The sequence below is a fragment of the Aythya ferina genome, assembly GCF_964211825.1.
Source record: "Aythya ferina genome assembly, chromosome: Z".
Taxonomy (NCBI): domain Eukaryota; kingdom Metazoa; phylum Chordata; class Aves; order Anseriformes; family Anatidae; genus Aythya; species Aythya ferina.
The window spans coordinates 85,339,551-85,358,758 of record NC_140299.1 but is presented as its reverse complement, the minus strand read 5'-3'; the positions used below and the strand labels follow the sequence as shown (position 1 = coordinate 85,358,758).

General features: G+C 47.0%; 1 protein-coding gene across 1 annotated transcript; it reads right to left on the bottom strand.

Annotated features, from left to right (window-relative positions):
- Window positions 1-16,714: 16,714 nt before the first annotated feature.
- On the bottom strand, window positions 16,715-17,651 carry LOC311427668 (mitochondrial import receptor subunit TOM5 homolog). The gene is made up of 2 exons (XM_084505209.1): window positions 17,431-17,651; window positions 16,715-17,217 (listed from the first exon to the last, which is right to left on the bottom strand). Exons 1-2 carry the CDS (start codon window positions 17,549-17,551, stop codon window positions 17,183-17,185), a joined length of 156 nt encoding a protein of 51 aa, XP_084361335.1. The 5' UTR covers window positions 17,552-17,651; the 3' UTR covers window positions 16,715-17,182.
- Between the last annotated feature and the right edge of the window lie 1,557 nt (window positions 17,652-19,208).

The following is a 19,208-nucleotide window of genomic DNA, read 5'->3' as shown; positions in this document are numbered from 1 at the left end:
ACCATACCCCACCCTGCACCAATCAGATTATACCGATACATTTCCTACTTTGGTTTCCGTCTTGATTTTTGTAATCTATCATCTTCCCAGGAGAAAGACTGAGTGCCACATCAAATCACAGTGAGGACTCCCACCTTTCTAACAGCACCACCTCTTGCTGACCTTAGGGGAGAGGAGCAGGGAGAAGAGGGACAAAGGAGCTGGCCAGATGGGCAGCTGTCTGAGATGCAGGAGCTGGAGAAGGTTGTAAAGCCAAAAGCTGAAGAAGAGCATAAAGAAGCAGCTGTCCAAGAGGAGGAAGATGTAGAAGTAGAATACAATGAGGTAGGAATCTAGGAACTGCATCAGGGTTATGTTAAAAAGTGGAAGGATTTGAAAGTTTCTGAGAAAATTATAAATGGATTTACAGAGTATGATTTGGGCATTGCTGGAGGCAAGTAAAGGCGCTGGAAGCTAACTGCAAGGAGAGATTCAGGGAGCGTGGTGGAACAGGGTCCATCAAAGACTAGGAAAAATAACATGGGAATGAGGCAGGGACTGTGCAAAAGTCAGGGTTACAGGTTTGAGTGCCCATGAAGCTGACAGATGTGTCTAGGTGAAGGAGTTGATATGGGAGATGGGGCGAAAACAAGTATAGGGAAATTGGGGTATGTATTCCTGCATCTTCTTTAACATTAAAGCGGAAATGCTGGCTTTGCATGTGTTGGTAGTAGAGGGACAGCAGATTTATGTGCTGCCTGCAGCTATGGCTGTTATCTGAGGCTCACAGTCTTTCTGGGGCTTTGCCATTGCAGCCCACTGTACACTTTACTGAGGACATATTAATAAGGAGTGAAGATGAGGATGAAGATGAAAAGTGACCATTCCCAGTGGAGAAACAGAGGCTTATCCACAAGGACACACCCCATTATAAGAAACACTTTAAGATAACTAAACTGCCCAAGCCAGAGGTAGTGGTGGCACTCCTGCAGGGGCTGAACATTGATGGATTCCTAAAAGAGGAAGAGGAGCTGGGAAATCGCAATAACAATGCAGAGCCTGAGGATCAAGAGGAAGCATGGGATGAAGATAACAGAAAAAATGTAGCTTTATCTGCTCAGCCACTGGTGAAGATAAGGTCTTGAGGGGATGGGGAAAGGTCAGAGGGGTGCCAGACCACCCTTCTGCTGCTTTGAACTACCAGCCAGGTTGATGCAGTACAAATGAAAATGTTCTCAAGAGGCTCCAGCACTTCAGGAGAAACATGCTGAGGTCAGGAGAACTGAAGTTCTTTGTGGGGCTTATACAATTGTCCAAGAGCTGTGCCATGTTGCTTATGTCTGACTTCTCATGCTATGTCCAAATGCTTGCATGCTCCCCTTATGTGTGATGTTGTGATCTGTGCTGCAAGAACGGTTCTTTTGTCCCATCACTGACAGGTTTTTTCATTCCTTTCAAAAAATGACCTCCTTGCTTGCTAGTTGTTGCACCTCGTTTGCTACAGAATGAGCAGAATGAGCCATGTCTGTGGATGGATCTAATGTCCTCAGGCTTATGTTCAGGCTGCTTACAGTTGCTTTTCTGCCATGGTTCAGGTCCTGAAGAGGAGTACTAGTGAGAGCAGTTAGGAGCATGCCATTCTCATTGGTTCTACCCAGTGCCTGCCCCAGAACAGGTGCAGTCTGATGAAATGTGTATAGGGACTCAAGAGAGCCTGTTTTATGAAGTTCTGCCATTGCCATGGGGCCACAATGAGCCTTTCTGGTCATGATTGGGGCTGATGAGTTAAAAGGTCCTTGGCTCTACTCAGGTGAATCCCCATGTTTCATCAGGGACATCCAGATTCTTGCTTGAGGAAGATGCTCGCAGTAGAATAGGAATATAATTACGAGGGACATTGCCTGAGGTCAGACCAGTTCTTACTGAAATTGGTGATGAAACTGATGATTTTGTGAGGTGTACTTAACAGGCAGGGATTAGGATGCAGTTGAATCTACATTATCTATCTACATTATATAGAGTATGACACCAGCAAATCTTATGGGAGGTCTCTGAACTGGCGTAATATGCTGGAGTAAAACCTATTCTTGCTGTTACTGCACACACTCCAGACTATTGGGATCTTTCCAACCTGAGCTGGAGTTCAGATTGCAGAGGGAAAGTTCTTGCACTCAAGTTTCCATCGGAGCCTTTCCTTCAGTGGATGCTTGCCTTGATGTATCTGAGCTGATATTTGATCCCTAGGGATGAGACATGCAGTTTCCTTACTATTTGCAAAGTTCTTCAGAGTGAAAATGCATTGTTGCTGCTGCTTGTAAGAGTGTGTGAAGCCATCCTAAATCCCCTGTATCTAAGACCTGCCGTACATGTGAAATGCCCTGACCCAAAAGGCTCCTGTCCTAACAGAGGGTGTCGTTCGATCAAGCCAATAATTTTAGTGTACGACTCAAAGCCAAGGACACACTGACCCACACTGTAAAAACCTGTGAAGGTGTTGCACCCATAGGTGTTGAGACCATGGGTTTGGTATCGCTGTTAAAATAGTTGTCCTTATTAGAGGCTAAACCTTCTGCCTGGAAATAACAGTTCTCCTTTTCTTGGGACTGGGTTGAATGCTTGCTCCATGAAGACATGTTTATTAGCTTGCCTCCTGAGCTGTCCTCCAGAAGTAGGAATGTGGGGAGCAATGTCCCCACAGAGTTTCAAGTGAGGAATTCAGTATACATTCATAAGTAAGATGGTAGGACAAGGTGTGCAGGAGGCTTAGTCCTTAAATCAGAGTGTTTTTGTTTTGTTTTGTTTTGTTTTGTTTTGTTTTGTTTTGTTTTTCCCAAAGAGAGTTGGTTTTCAACAGAAATTCTAAGATTTCCTGTATTCGGGAGCAGGATGACTGAGCATGTGACACTTCCACGGGAGGCATTTCCCTTCACAGGAGGGACCAGTGAAGTTTGATTTGGAACAGCTGCATTCCTGTGCGGCAGCTAGGTGGCACCAGAGGGCCCTCTGCAGTTTTCTTCCGTGTTGATTGCTCCTTCTTCCTTCACTCAAAGACCCGGTACAGAGTTGGTAAAACCGGCTAATGGTGTTTAGCTTGTGAGCGTGATGGTCACAGCCTCAGTGCGTCAACACAGACAAAATATGCCCTTTAAGATGTGACAAGCTCCCAACCGACCCTGAATGTGTGCGGGATTTGCTGCTCCACCTGGATCCATACAAGTCCATGGGTCCGGATGGGATCCATCCCAGAGTGCTTAAAAAGCTGGCTGATGTCATCATGGGACCTCTCTCAATTATTTTTCAACAATTTTGGGAATCTGGAGAGGTCCCAGTGTAATACACAATAAATGTTTGTTCATTGTCTTTTGTATTATAAAAACAAGGAGTTCCGTTTGAGGAGCGGGAGTTGCGAAAGCTCCCTGCTGAAGTAAGGAGCTGTATAATACTTGGCTAGACACTATGAAAATTATAACACCATAATACAGTCAATGTTGTTTTTGTGGAAAGAAGAAAACAGGATGAAATGTTGTATATTGATGTTGTTTCAGCATCTTGGAGGGAAAAGGTACGGAATTAAGTTGGCCCCTGACTGAGCCTTTGATGTCGGCATTAGAAAAGTAAAGGCTAGAGAAAGATAAAGGAAGTGTTAAAAGGTTTGTTGAAAGTGTTAAAGGTATTCGAAGTTGAATGAGCAGGGAAAGGTGATGTAGGCATTATGTAAGTAAAGGTCTAGAAGTTTTGGTATATTTGCTGTGGTGTTTGTTCAGTTTCCCAAGCATCGCGGAGGGGGAAACAGCCTGCTCCACCAGGGGCCTCTCCAGCGGCCGCAGGGGGGCTTCGGCTCCAGCGCCTGGAGCGCCTCCTCCCCCTCCTTCTGCACTGACTTTGGTGTCTGCGGGGGGGTTTCTTGCTGTCCCAGCTGCTGTTGAGCAGCAGGTTTTTGTTTGTTTGTTTGTTTGTTTTCGTGGATGTGCTCTCTCAGAGGCACTGACTGTGTTGCTATGGCTCTGGGCAGCAGTGGGCCCCTTTAGGGCCAGATGAAATTGTCCCTTACCTGCCACGAGGAGGTTTCTGGTTTTTTTGTTTGTTTGTTTGTTTGTTTTTGTTTGTTTGTTTGTTTGTTTGTTTTCACGGGGGCTGCCACTGCAGTTTCCCACCCCCACACCCCTCACACCCCCCGAACCTTGCCATCAAACCCAATACACTGGGGCAGCTAAGTCATTACTGACTTGTAAAGTATCAGGGATTAAATTAACTAACGAAACCCTAAATGTGATGGGGGTAGAAGGGAGTGGGATAACAGTGCCACTTTTGGGGGATACCAAGCTGAGACCAGGGGATAAAATGATCACTGGGCAATTATTGTATGTATCCAAGACAGAGACTAACTTGTTGGGAAGGGATTTGATGATTAAATTGGGCATTGAACTAGTAAATTGTTAGACTGGAATAACAGTGTTATTAATGGAGTGCTCTCTGGCCCTGAGAGCAAACATACATGGATATTCACCTCTGACTGGAAAGACCCTGAAATGGGGGCGGAAGCAACAATATAGGTGGACAATTTTACCTCAGGGGTTTACAGGGCCACCTATCTGTTTGGGTAAATTCTAAAAAAGATTTTGGAGCAATTACAACCTCCCAAGGAGGTATTAATGTTACAAATATGTGGATCGTTTTAAGGAAAATCGATACTCCCTGATGGGAGAGAAATGCTGAATAAAGTGATAATGAGGCAAATATTAACTGTTTTACAACAGAAGAGTAATTGAGAGGTGCAAGCAATGTATGATGTTGTTCTAAGAAAGCATGTCTGTGTAGGAATATATACTTTAGGGAAGCACACATGCAGAGGATGTACTACTATATGTCAAAGGGTAAATAAAAAGGTCTTCTGTAACCTATCTAGAGGGGGACGGGAGCCAGGGCTTTGACCTTTCCAAAGTATACAGGTAGACTTTACTGAGTTACTTGTCTGTCCTAATTGACCATGTGACTGAATGGGTGTAAAGCTTTACTGCAAGGATTAAAGCAGGCCTTAGAGATTGAGTGGGATTTTCACAGCCCCTGGCAACCCCCTTTCCTCTTCTGGAAAGGTAGAGCGAATGAATGGTGAAATTAAGAAACAACTAACAAAACTTGTGCTGGAAACCAAGGCTTCTTGGGTAAAATGCTTACCCCTTGCACTGTTAAACATATGGACGCAGCCCAGAACTGATGTAGGAATTTCTCCTTTTGAAATGCTATATGGTATGCCCTATGACTTGGAATTGCCACTTGATCACTCTCAATTCTAATTAAGACTTGGAAAGAGTCTTCTTTAACACCACGATGGGGAAGGCCCCTATGTTGTTTTGCTTACCACAGAAACGGCTATTTGAACTGCGGAGAAAGGATGGACGCATGCCAGCCGTGTGAAAGGACCAATCCGGGAAGGTAAATGGGAGGCAGCTCCAGGCCCTGATGACTTGAAGCTGACACTAAGACGGACTTGATAAGTATTGTATATTATCTGTGTATCATGGGAAGGGGAGGAGGCCCTGTTTTGAAGGCTCCCTAGTAGGTTCCTCTGAAGAAAACTGCTGCTGCCAAGAAGAACCGATACCTTGTAGTTCGCTGCAACCGAACTGACAAGCGAGGCAGAGAAGTGAAAATGGTGGGGGACTGAGGGGCCGACAATTTAGATGGGCTCCGACCACCTCCTACGATACATGAGAGTCAGTATCATCGTTTTGGTCAGCTATGGGTCTGCGCATCCCCACCAGCCTTTTAAATGGAGCTTGATCAGATGGAAGGATCAATTCATCATCCAGCAAACAACGACAGCGGGTGCTCCCAGTTTCCACATCACATTATGTGACCTGGTGTCAGTGCAGCCATGCTTTAACCGATCAGGATTTTATTTCTGCCCAAGTTCTAACCCGGGAAAGGGGTACTGTAATTACCCAAATGTGTATTATTGTGCATACTGGGGGTGTGAAACCATTGCTACGGACTGGACCAAATTATTCTATTAAGTATATATACTGGGGTCCTATAGCCCCAGGATCTGTCTTCTGCCCACGTAGCTGGATCATAATAGGCAAACGCCTTCCGTCAAGGAGTTAGGCCCGCTTTCAGGGTCAATTCAGGCTTGTGTTACCGTTCGGCCTGTCAGGGTGATCCAGCTCCTGTAAAATGATCACAATTTTATATAGGTTTAAAAAAGAGGTTTTTTATGTTATTTTCTCGGGACAACCTGATCTTAGTGTGGGAGAAGTCCGGTCGAGGCCCTCTCACTCGGCAGTAAATACCCATAGGGGTTGCCTCCCTCGGTAGACCATACACACCGCAGTGGAGGGTCCTGCCCCGGTCTTGCCTTCTCCCTTTTCTCCCTTTAGGCTTGTCCCCTTTATTTGGCATCCTTAATTCATGCAGAGCCTCATTGCCAGAATATTAGTTCTCCCTTAGCTTGAGTTTCAGTTTCCCAGGAGCGGACTCAACCCTCCAAGTTTCAGTAGTTACTGGTCCTTTTATTCTGGATGCGTGGGTCCCTTTCTGCAGTTCTCACAGCTGTTTCAGTAGTCAGTAAAACAAGGTACAGTCCCGCACATCGAGGGTTCAGTGATCCTTCCCTCCCGTGGCTGCTTGTTGAAACACTTTCCTTTTTATCTTCTGACAAGTTTAATAACAGTTATCTAATTTGCTTTGCCGTATGGCCCTTTCCAGGTTCCTGTAGCAGGATTCATCTGATAGCCTTTCAGGTTGATACAGATTTGACTACAGATACCAGGGTTTTGGCATTCATCACTATCTCCACAGTTTCCCAGTTGGACAGTCACATTCATTTATGTTGCATTCCTTTAGGGGCTCATCACCCCAGTCCTTGCAGTCTCTCTGCTGGTTGCACACTTTATTGATATCTATGCATTCTCCACTTCTGCACTTGAATTTGCCAGGTCCCAGGCACTGAATAACATTGTTACATTTTGCTTCATCAGTGCCATCCAGACAGTCTCTCACACCACTGCACTGCCTTCTCCTATGGCCACAGTTCCCATCTTCACATCTGAACTGGTCTGGCCTGCAGGTCCAGGAAGGGCAGTTAATTTCATCACTTCCATCCTTACAATAAGGATCTCTGTCACATCGCCACAATTCTCTTCATCTTCTCCACTGTCACAGTCTTTTTCACCATCACATTTCCATGACACTGTTCTCATATGACACAGCTCAGCACTTTCGTCAGACCCATCTTCACAATCCGGATCCCCATCACACTGCCATCTGTTTGGCACACACTCACCACTGTTGCACACAAAGTCAGATTCAGCACGCATCTTCTTCACACATCTTCTTCACACAAGCACTCTCATCACTGCCATCTGAGCAGTCTTCACATTTTACTCTAGCACCGTCGGCAGCAGTGCACAGTCAGGCGAGGGCGAGCAGCAGGCAGAGTGCCCTGCACCGTCACCTGTGTCACTTATACTACTCCTATTACCCATGCTGTTAGTGTCAGTGGCATCCTCCTTGTACCGTTTCTGTCTTTGTCTCCCCCCTTTTCTTTTTGCCACTGGCCATTCACCACAAATGGATAAGACACATGATTACTACTTAGGAAAGAGAGTGTAACATCTGCTATACGGCTGCAGGCAGTGCCAGCTGCAACCTTAGGTTTGTGAAAGAGCCTGCCGGTGGTCATTTGGCAGTGTAATCTGCGTCTCTGCACTCCTGCCCTGCAATAGAGCTAAGTCGTCATTAGTAATAGCTATAACACCGATCTGGGGACTAACAGTCTTTTTTGCATTGCAAGATAAACCTTTTATAAAAAGAATGCTAGAGAGAAGCAGCACAGCCGCTGCTGCCACTGCCTCCATGGTCACATCAGACAGGCTGCAGGGTCCTGATGTCCGCCCCTCTGCTCTGAGCCGACTCGCCACACGGTGAGGGTCGGCTACCGGTGTCCACTGACGCCTCTGGTCTCCCGTAGCAACTCGATCTCGGATGTTCCGCAATTACTTCAATTTCCCTGTGTTTTGCAGCTTCTGTCAGGTCTATTCTGTGTCTCTCAGAGCCGTCCGTGGCTCTGCAGCGTCTCTCAGGGCTCTCTCCGTCCAGCGGTAGTCCCTCCGTAGTGTCTCGGGTCTCCCAGCGCCGCTCCAGTCTCTCGATGCCGCTCCGGTCTCTTGGCCTGTTCAGGTCTCAGCGAGTCCAGGTCTCGGCCTGTGCAGGCCTCATGTGTTGCAGGAAGCATGTCATATCATGCTCCTGCCTTTTTCTTGTCACAGTCAAAACATTTAAGAGCAAAAATAGGATACACAAGATACACAAGATACACCGGGCCCATATATTAGGCACCACCACTCAAAACTTGGATAAAACAGCACTTCTTTTCAGTCTGTCAAGCACTTCGTTCGTCTCTGCCCGCTCCCCTTGCGGAGAGTACGGAACAACAGATCGGAACTCTGCAATCGCTTTGCAGCAACGCTGCGTCTCACTCACACAGCACAATCGCACACGGAGGCCTCCAGCACATCTCATTCATACCACAGGAATATAATTTAGAATGATAACCAAATAAGTATTGTCTCTGACTGTGTTCTTCGTGAAGTGACTTGTAACACTTTGTTTCAAACCCTTACACTTACACAAATACTTTCAACACAAAATACATACAATATGCAAATATTACAATATACAAAATTTCAACACAAAATACATACATAAAAACACATACAATTATTAACACTCCAGTTAGTATCCCTCCAGCAGCTGAAAACGTACCGTTTATCTGCAGTTTCAGGAGATCTTTGCTCCTGCGGTGAGCAGCCGAGAGTGGAGTCCCCTCCGAGCAAAACGCTCCGGGTGCACCTAGGGGCGTCCACGCTGCAGCCGATCCCACAGCCGAGCAGAGTGTCTCCTGCCTGGCTCACCAAAATGACTCACAGAAAGCTGACTCCACAATCAGTAAGATTGTAAAGTAGGTATGTTTACTCAGTTCCATGCAGCACAGGGCGGTTAGTCCCACCAAAGTCATGCACGCCTAATGTGGCAAATTGCTTTAGTAAAGAGTTACATATACATGAACATTCCTATACATATACATATTCCTAACCTGTCCCTTTGTGAACAGTCCTCCTTATCTCAGATCCCTTGATTAAAGTCTGTACCATGAGGTTGTTTTTGATCTGGTTCTCGGGGTCCGAGAGGCTCCTGTTATCTGGTGCAGCACACGCACAAATGTAGCACATATTCATTCTTAATCAATTGCTCTCTAGTTTCTAATTCCAATGTTTCAGCTTGCTCTTTTCCGGATCCACGGGTATTCTACTATTAATGTTCAAAGCCTGACAGACCCCATCCTCCGTGGATCAAAATACATGGGGTCTTAAGGGTTCTTTTGGTCATTCTATCATAAAATACTGGATCATTTTCAATTTACTCTTTAATTTTCTGGGGCCCCTATTGTTCCAATTTCTAATCATTATTCGTAATGGACTTTTTGGTCATATATCTGGTAATTTGCTCCCTTTCTGGTCCTTGGTCTTTGATTTTATCTGACCCATCCGGGAATTTTACTAGTGGCAATTCCCACAGCCCTTGGTTGCCCCCAGTGAGAGTGTCTTGCAGGGGGTTTAGGACCTATCACCCACCTGCATATGACTCCCTTCACCGGCCCAGCCCCCCCACAGGAGATTAGAACCGGTGAGAAAACAAAAAGACCTCCACGCTGACTTTAGAAGTCTCAGTTACACTCTCACACACACAAACACTGGCAACCGCACCTTTACCCAACCGGACGGTATCTTACGAATCAGTCGTCTTCGTCCGGAATCCAACCGGACGGTATCCACAAGCATCTCTGCTGTCTTCGTCTGGGATCGAACCAGACGGTATCCAAACAACTGTCGTCTTCATCCGGTTCGATTCCGGACACCAGAATCCAACCGAACGGTATCCAAACGACCCTGTCGTCTTCGTCCGGATCTTTGCGCACAGAATTACGGGCAAAAAACAGCCGGCAAGGGAGCTCAAAAAAAAATCAAATTCTTTGCTTACCTTTATTCAGGTTCAGGATGGCATTAGTCCCGATCTGACTCAAACAGGAGCCACCAAATGGTGGGGTGCCTCTCCTAGATTAAATCAGAATTCAGGAACTATAGCCATCCCGGACGAGCCCCCAAATTGTTATAAATGTCTCAGGATTCAAATTAGGATTACATAAAAAAATAGGATTTATTGAAAGAATATAAAGGAATAGAGGTAAGCAAACAGCGCTGGGTGCACCAGGAGTCTCCGCTCCACCAGGACGCATACCAGTTACATCAAGCAGCTGATTTTTATGCTCCTAGACTAATACATATTCATTACTACTTCTAAAAAAATAGATTATTATAATTAGCTTCCGGGGTCCAGTCCCTCCTACTGGAGCATGCGCATCAGTCTCCTCTGGGGGTCTTTCATGCTGAAGGCTTGTAGTCTTCCTCTCCCCCTTTGTACTCCCTCGGCACCATGCCAAGTTTATAGAACATCCTCTTCAAGTCTTTTCTCCCAGCCGTCCTTCAGCTTCTTTTTCCTTCCTCTTAATCTCTCGGCCTCCTAGCCAGATACCAAAGATCCGCATAGTATCCCATAACAGTCACTAGTTGTTATCAGTTGTTCTGAAACTCCCAGACATCAAACACAAACAGGTTTCTTATTTGACGCTTCACGAGTAATTAAAACATTCTTCGCCAGCCATTCACAGACACATCTATAGCAGTGTTAAGTAAATCTCGAAGAAGACAGGAAAAAAAAGGCTGTAACTGTTAGAAATAGAAGTCTGGAATAACAAAAGCAAACAGGTTCATAAATTTAAGGAGTGTTTTCTGAAGACGTAATAAATTGACTAGAATGAGGGGGAGACTGGGACACACTGCATCTGTGGTTCAAGAATTAAATTGCCAGTGCAGGGCCCAGAGGCAGACAGGATTCAAACGAAATTGTTCTTTATGGACACGAATTGTTAAAACATTCCTCACAGTGCCAACCCTTAGCAGCCCTATGAGCTCACGTAAAGCCGAGAATGATAACATAGCTGAGAATAACATATGGGGGGGTCATGAATGCCAGCTACCAATTATTAAACAAAACAAACCCAAATGTGACAAAACACTGTTGATTATGCTTTAGTATAAGGCCTTCATATTATGATGCTATCGGGGATCCTGGGGAGCCCACCCACACAAACGAGAACAGCCCTCTACAATGCAGTTGGGGAAAAGACATAAGGGTAACACTAACACAAGTCACTGGAGGTGGTAGGTGTGTGGGCAGGGTTCCTAGTGGGAAGTGTCACCTATGTAATATCACGGAGAATGGAAAACAATCAGCTGAGTGGTTAATCCCAGCCAACAATGCTAGCTGGGTTTGTTCGTCGGTGGGTGTAACTCCTTGTCTATCACTAAAACTCTTTAATGCATCTTGTGATTTTTGTATACAGGTGATAATTATACCAAGGATTCTATACCACCCTGAGGATTATATGTACACTCAGACACAGTGGAAAGTCATCATCTGGAAAAACGGGAACCATTCACGGCTCTAACTTTGGCCACCCTAGTAATCCTGGGAGGAGCTGGAGTGGGGACCAGGGTAGCTTCATTGGTTAAACAAAATCAAGGATTTACTTCCTTACGCATTGCTGTGGACGAGGACCTGACCCAAATTGAACAATCCATCTCGGCCCTGGAAAATCTATCAGGTCGCTTTCAGAGGTAGTGTTAAAAATTGTAGGGGATTAGATTTGGTATTTTTTTTTACAGCAGAGCGGGCTGTGTGCAGCCCTGAAAGAGGAATGCTGTGTGTATGCTGATCACACTGGAGTGGTAAGAGATACAATGGCAAGACCCAGGGAAGGGTTGGAAAAAAGGAAACAGGAGAATGAAGCCCGACAGAGCTGGTACGAGTCTTGGTTTAATTATTCACCTTGGCTTACTACTTTATTATCAACAATAACAAGACCTTTGTTGTTATTAATAATAGCACTAACTTTTGGACCATGTATTTTTAATAAATTGATTGCGATTGTAAAGGGACGTTTAGAAGCGGCACATCTAATGCTCATAGATGCCAAATACGAGCCAATAAGGACCAACAAAGGAATCGAGGAAACATTAGTTCTTAGTAGCCAGGCATTGCAGAGATTCAATGAACAAAATGAGTAACTTAAAGAAAAACGAGGGATTGTAATACACAATAAATGTTTGTTCATTGTCTTTTGTATTACAAAAACAAGGAGTTCCGTTTGAGGAGCGGGAGTTGCGAAAGCTCCCTGCTGAAGTAAGGAGATGTATAATACTTGGCTAGACACTATGAAAATTATTTTGCTTAATGTAACAAAAAAGAGAACCCCCTCCCCTTCTCTCCTTCTGCATCTCAGTTGCCTCTTGTTCAAAGACACTGCTGCAAAGTTCATGTAACCATCTCCTGATAAGTTGCTAAACTACTGTATCAACATCCTGCCTTCCTGTCTCACGCTGGGCCAACATGACCAAATAAAAAAAGAAGTTGAACCACAACGCTGAGGAAGACTACGGCCTTCATCTTCACGACCACCAGAGGGACAGAGACGACCCCCTAGCAACAGTGCGCGCAGTCGCAGAATATACCAGGATGTGCTGTGTAATCCTGGAATTACCAAGATATAAAAAGGGACCCTGGCGGGGGTGAGGTGCGCGCCGTTGGCGGAGCTGAGACTCCCCGGCCGCCCAGCGCTGTTTTGCTTGCTGTTGCTTACTCAATAAATTCCTTTCTATTATTAATGCAATGCTCTCTGAAAATTAATTAAGGGGGCAACTTATAACAGCAGTAGACTGGAAGCTGGCAAGTGTTGTCCCAATTTTTCAAGAAGGGTAAGAAAGAAGACCCTAGCAATTAAAGGCCTGTCAGTCTCACGTCAGTGCCTGGTAAAATTATGAAGAAGATGATTCTTGAGGTTGTTGAGGCATATCCAGGGGACAATGCAGTCATTGGTCCCAGCCAACATGGGTTCATGAGGGGTAGGTCCTGCCTAACAAATCTGATTTCCTCTTATGATAAGATCTGGTTGACACATCTAGTTGACCAAGGGAAACCAGCTAATGTGATTTTTTTGAACTTCAGCAAGGCTTTTGACACAGTTTCCCATAGGATCCTACTGGAAAAAATGTCCAGCATACAGCTAAACAAAAACATCATGCGATGGGTGAGCAATTGGTTGACGGGCAGGGCTCAAAGGGTTGTGGTAAATGGGGCCACATCAGGCTTGTGGATGGTCACAAGTGGGGTCCCTCAAGGCTCCATTTTAGGGCCAATCCACTTCAATGTTTTTATAAATGATTTGGGCTGGAAGGTGCTTTGAGCAAATTTGCCAATGACACCAAACTTGGAGGAGTTGTGGACTCTGATGAGGGTGGAAAGGCCTTGCAGAGAGATCTGGACAGATTGGAGAGCTGGGCGATCATCAACCACATGAAGTCTAACAAGAGCAAGTGCCAGGTCCTGCACCTGGGAAGGGGCAACCGTGGCTATATATACAGACTGGGCGATGAGATGCTGGAGAGCAGCCCCACAGAGAGGGATCTGAGGGTTGTGGCTGACAGCAAGTTGAATATGAGCCAGCAGCGTGCCCTGGCAGCCAGGATGGCCAACCGTATCCTGGGGTGTATCAAGCACGGCATCACTAGTTGGTTGAGGGAGGTGATTGTCCCACTCTACTCTGTGCTAGTCCCGCCTCACCTCGAGCACTGTGTGCAGTTCTGGGCACCACAGTACAAAAAGGATGCAAAACTGTTGGAGAGTGTCCAGAGGAGGACGATGAAGATGGTGAAGGGACTAGAGGGGAAGATGTATGAAGAGTGTCTGAGGTCACTTGGCCTGTTCCTCCTGGAGAAGAGGAGGCTGTGGGGGGACCTCGTCACAGCATACAACTTCCTAGCGAGGGGGAGTGCAGAGGCAGGCACTCACCTATTCTCTGTAATCACCAGTGGTAGGACCCGTGGGAATGGTGTCAAGTTAAGCAGGGGAAGTTTAGGCTGGACATCAGGAAGAGGTTCTTCACCGAGAGGGTGGTCACACACTGGAACAGGCTCCCCAGGGAACTAGTCACTGCACCAAGCCTGTCAGAATTTAAGAAGTGATTGGACTGTGCTCTTAGTCACATGGTCTAAACTTTCAGGTAGACCTGTGTGGTGCCAGGAGTTGGACTTGATGATCCTTATGGGTCTCTTCCAACTCGGGGTATTCTATGATTCTAATTTTGACAGTCTCTTTTCATGTTTAAACATCAGAAATTGCAAATCACCTAGTTCTGGTTCACAAGAATGTGAGCTTCCCTGGCAGCTGAGTTGAAAGCCCAAGCTATTTCTGCCAGTAGATGATTTCACACCCCGCCCGCCTGCACAAAGACAGCTTGCCTGGTGCATCAGCCATAACACGGGGAGAATGCTAGCCATGCCAGGTAGCCACATCACCTCTAGGTAAGTGTTTAGTTTCTTCCAGCTCCTGTGCTCATTCCGTTACCGAAGAAAATTCACAATGTCACGGGGGCCTGGCCATATCTATCCCATGAACTGAATAAAGTGCCCACTCCTGGCATCACTTGGAGAAAGGTATGAGTAGGAACTTGTACAGGAAGACCACTTCAAGCATTTTAAAGCAGACATGGCTCTGCATTCCCACGCTTAGGTTCTCTATTGTCATACTGCATTTCAGGTAACTTAGTTCACTATCTGTTTCCTTGCTGATAGCAATGTAGGGACAGCTTCTTCCAACACTTCTTAAGTTTGGAGTACCCATCTGCCACCTGTTGGGGGTGGGTCTTGTCCTCATCTCTCTGAAGGGTCTCATGAATGCCAGCATTTTTCTCACATTAGTTTAAGACAATGGACTATGTCAGAGTCCCTTATGAAGTACTGTGAATGAGAGAGGGCCTTAGAATCATACCATAGAACGGCTTGGGTTGACAGGGACCATAGACTATCCAATTCAAATCCCCCTGCCATAGGCGGGGATGCCACCCACTAGATCAGGCTGCTCAGGGCCTTGTCCAACCTGGTTGTGAACACCTCCAGGCATGAGGCATCCACAGGTTCCTTCTCTGGCCAACCTGTTCCGGTGCCTCACCATGCTTACAGTGATGAATTTCCTCCTAACCCCTAATCTAAGTCTCCCCTCTCTTAGTTTAAAAAAGGGTCCTCTTTTCCATCCTTTTTAAAAATGGGAGTGATGTTTCCCTTTTTCCTGTCACCAGCTACTTCACCTGACTGCCAAGACTTTTCAGGTAGGATGGAGAGAGGCTTGGCAACGACATCAGCCATTTCCCTCAGGATCCTGAGATGCATGTCATCAGGCCCAACAGACTTCATAGAATCATAGAATCTTAGAATATTTGAGTTAGAAGGGACCCACAAGGATCAAGTCCAACTCCTGGCTCCCCAAAGAGCCACTCAAAATAATAACAAAATAGTGAAATAATAATAATATAAGATCAGATCATGCACCTGAGAGCACTGTCCAAGCGCTTCTTCAATTCTGGCAGGCTCGGTGCTGTGACCACTTCCCTGGGGAGCTTGTTCTAGTGCGTGACCACCCTCTCGGTGAACACTGACATTCCCTCAGGTCTTGTTGCTGGTCACCAGAGCAGAGACCAGTGCTTGCCTCTCCTCTCCCCTTGTGAGAAAGCTGCAGACCACAATGAGGTCTCCTGCTGTCTCCTCCAGGCTGAACAATCCAAGTGACTTATCTGCTTCTCCTACATCTTCCCCACTAGACCCTTCTCCATCTTTATTGCCCTACTTTGGACACTGTCCAACAGTTTTATGTCTTTCTTCCTTATACTCTGGTGCCCAGAACTGCACACAGTACTTGAGGTGAGGCTGCACCAGCGCAGAGCAGAGTGGGACAATCCCCTCCCTTGGCCAGCAAGCGATGACGTGCTTGATGCACCCCAGGGTATGGTTGGCCCTCCTGGCCACCAAGGCACACTGCTGGCTCATGTTCAGCTTGCTGTCAACCAAAAACCCCAGATCACTTTCTGCAGGGCTGCTCTCCAGCCTCTCATCCCCCACTCTACGTATAACCAGGGTTGCCCCTTCCCAGGTACAGGATCTGGCACTTGCTCTTGTTAAACTTCATACTGTTGGTGATTGTCCAGTTCTCTTAATTTGTCCAGATCTCTCTCCAAGGCCTCACCACCCTTGACAGAGTCAACAACTCCATCCAGTTTGGAATCATTTGTGAACTTGCTCAAAAATCCTTCAAGTCCTTCATCCAGATCGTTTATGAAAACACTGAAGAGGACTGGTCCTAAAATTGAGCCCTGGGGAACCCCACTAGTGATAGATCACCAGCCTGATGTAACCCCATTTACAAGAGCCCTCTGGGTCTCACCTGTCAGCCAATTGTTCACCCATCTTACTATGATTTTATCTAACTGTTCTCTGGTCATTTTGTCCAGACAAGTTCTGTGAGACAGTATCGAATGCTTTAGTGAAATCCAGAGAGACTACATCAGCTGGCTTCCTTGGGTCAGATAGCTGGACTTTTCAAATAGGATGGAGAGAGGCTTGGCATCTGCATCAGCTTGTTCTATCAGGACCTTGGGATGCACATCATCAACCCCCCAGACTTGTACCTGTTCAGTTTGATCAGGTGGTATCAATCCTTCTTTTTGCTTACTATGGGAGTGACTTTGCTCCCCCTGGGAGACTTTATAAATAAATCAGTACCAGAGTTGTTCATTAATTGATAGGACTGCTCTTCCATTTACTTAAAATCAACTTTCTGACTTGGATTAACAACCTAATTTCTCATACAGACAGGTTCAGTAATATTAATAGCTATGCGGCAATTTAGAGGCAGATGCATAACAAAGCAACGTCCTAGCACTTTATACAAAAAGAAGATGGAGGTGTTTTTGTTGTTGTTGTTGTTTTTTAAACAGTACCAGAAGTATTCCATCATAACATACTGCTTCCTGTAGTACAGAGTACTCTGCGACCAGAAGTCAGCTGCAGGAAAAACAGACATCTTCCCCACACTCCCAACCAAGCTATCATTTTCAGGTCAGATATGCTTAAATGTCAATTTTTAAAACCATTTAGGACTGTCTCTTGCACAGCGTTTAATTAACAACAAAGGGAAAGCAGCTACAGTTCATTTAATGTTTTCAGAAGCCGCGTCTTCTTTGCAACTCGTACACTGTTCATACACCGTCCAGCTTCTTCAGGATGAAAGGAGCTGAAAAGAGAAAACAGAAGGAGCATCAACGAGCCTGCCGCGAAGCTGCAGCGCACCTCAACCACCCAGACGGGCTGCGTCTCCGCCACCCAGCTCCCTCCCCCCGACCTGGCGCCGCTCCTCTGACCGCCGAGGCCCCCGCCCGCCCGGCCCCGCCGCAGCGCGCAGCCCGCCAGCAGCAAGGCCCGGCCCGGCGCGGTGCCGCGCACTCACTGATCCGCAGCAGCGCCACGTAGATGAGGAAGTTGCGCACGGAGGCGAGGACGTCGCGGCGCATCTTCCGCCGCAGCTCCTCCGGGTCCATCTTGGGCCCCAGCCCCTCGATGCGGAACATGCCGCCGGCCCCGCGCCGCTACGGCTGCCGGCCAGGGACAGGCGGCAGCGGGGCGGGCTCCGAGCATGCGCACGGAGGGCGGCGGCGTTACCGGCGCCCTGCGGCGGGGCGGGGCGGGGCGGGGCCGCGGGGGCGGGGGGCGGCTGAGGCGGAGGGCGCGCGGGCGGCTGCCTGTTTGTGCCGGTGGGTTCGGGGGCTCATTGCATCCCTGCCGCCTGGGGAAGCTGCTCTGCCCTTAGGTGCTACCACAGGAACCCTGACTTTGGCAGAGGATAGCCGAGGAGGAGCCTTCCCAAACCACCCTACTCCGAACGGGGACTTTGCCCAGCTTGCAGGACACTCGCTTGCAGTCCCTAGTCCGAATGAATGGGCAGCCCTTCCTCATTACCGCAGCTGAAAGGCTGTCCTCCCGAGAGTTTTAGGGCAAGGCCCTAAAAGAAAGTACAACAGATCTAATCATCTGAGATCTCAAGCGCTTCTGTGGGGGAAAAGGAACTTGACAAGACACCTTGATCCTCCTTAATGAGGATGCTTTGTGAAGTGGACCTGCACACACTGTTCTGGGGTGTTTCTCCAGGGCTGCTCCAACATCCAGGAGATGGCTCATCAGCCACCTGAAAGGACAGCACACCTTCCCTTTAGGCAAGGCAACAATAGCTTTCTCTAGCCCCTTGAGCACCTGCTAATAAGATACAGAGAAGTACCAGAAACCTTCACTGCTGGAGTCAGATCAGGATGTTTATCACTGATGCATACCAAAGAGGTTTCAGAGACCCAGGGGAAGACTTGCAGAAGCACAAGGGGGAGGCAAAGTAGATAAGGCTGGAGCCTTTGTGCTACCTACTATGTTGACCCTTTCGCCCCATCAAAAGGATCAATATTGATACATACACTAATGGCAGTGTTTACCTTTGTGAAAGCAAAAAGAATTTGTCTGTCTTCATCTGGCCAATAAATTTCAGTTCTGTAATCTCTCTCTATGGGCTCCGCACAGTCAGTCAGACTGTGCAAAGATACATTTTCTGCGTTTCATTAAGCCAGCCTGAAAACAAATGAATGTCAGTGCTGTTTCAAGTTGAAGGGACAGTTCCCATCCACTCTACTGATGCCTCCCCGCTTCTCAGGCTTGGTTTACGGCCATGCCACCTCTCCATGTGTGTTTTGAGTCTAGGGCTGATGCATATACAATGGGCTTACATGGCAATGTTTTGGTAGTGGGAGAGGCTGCAGGGTTGGCATGGATGAGCAAAGCCCAGCAGCTGCCCCATGTCAGATCAGAGCCAGCTCCAGCCAGCTCCAAAATAGACCTGCCACTGGCCAGAGCCGAGCCAGTGAGTGATGCTGGTTGTGCCTCTGGGAGGTGTTTAAGAACAGTTAAAAAATAAAAAATAAAAATGCTGCATTGTAGCAGCTGGAAGAGGGGACTGAGAAACTGAGAGAGAAGAAACCCTGTTGCCACCAAGATCAGTGTAGAAGGAAGGAAGGAGGTGCTCCAGACGCCCTGCAGAGAATGACCTGCAGCCTGTGGAGAAGAGACCACACAGGAGCAGGGGATCTGGGGGTAGTTGCTGCCCACGGGAGACCCATGTTGCAGCATTTTGCTCCTGAGGGATGGACCCCATGATACAGACCCATATTGGAGATGTTCCTGAAGAGC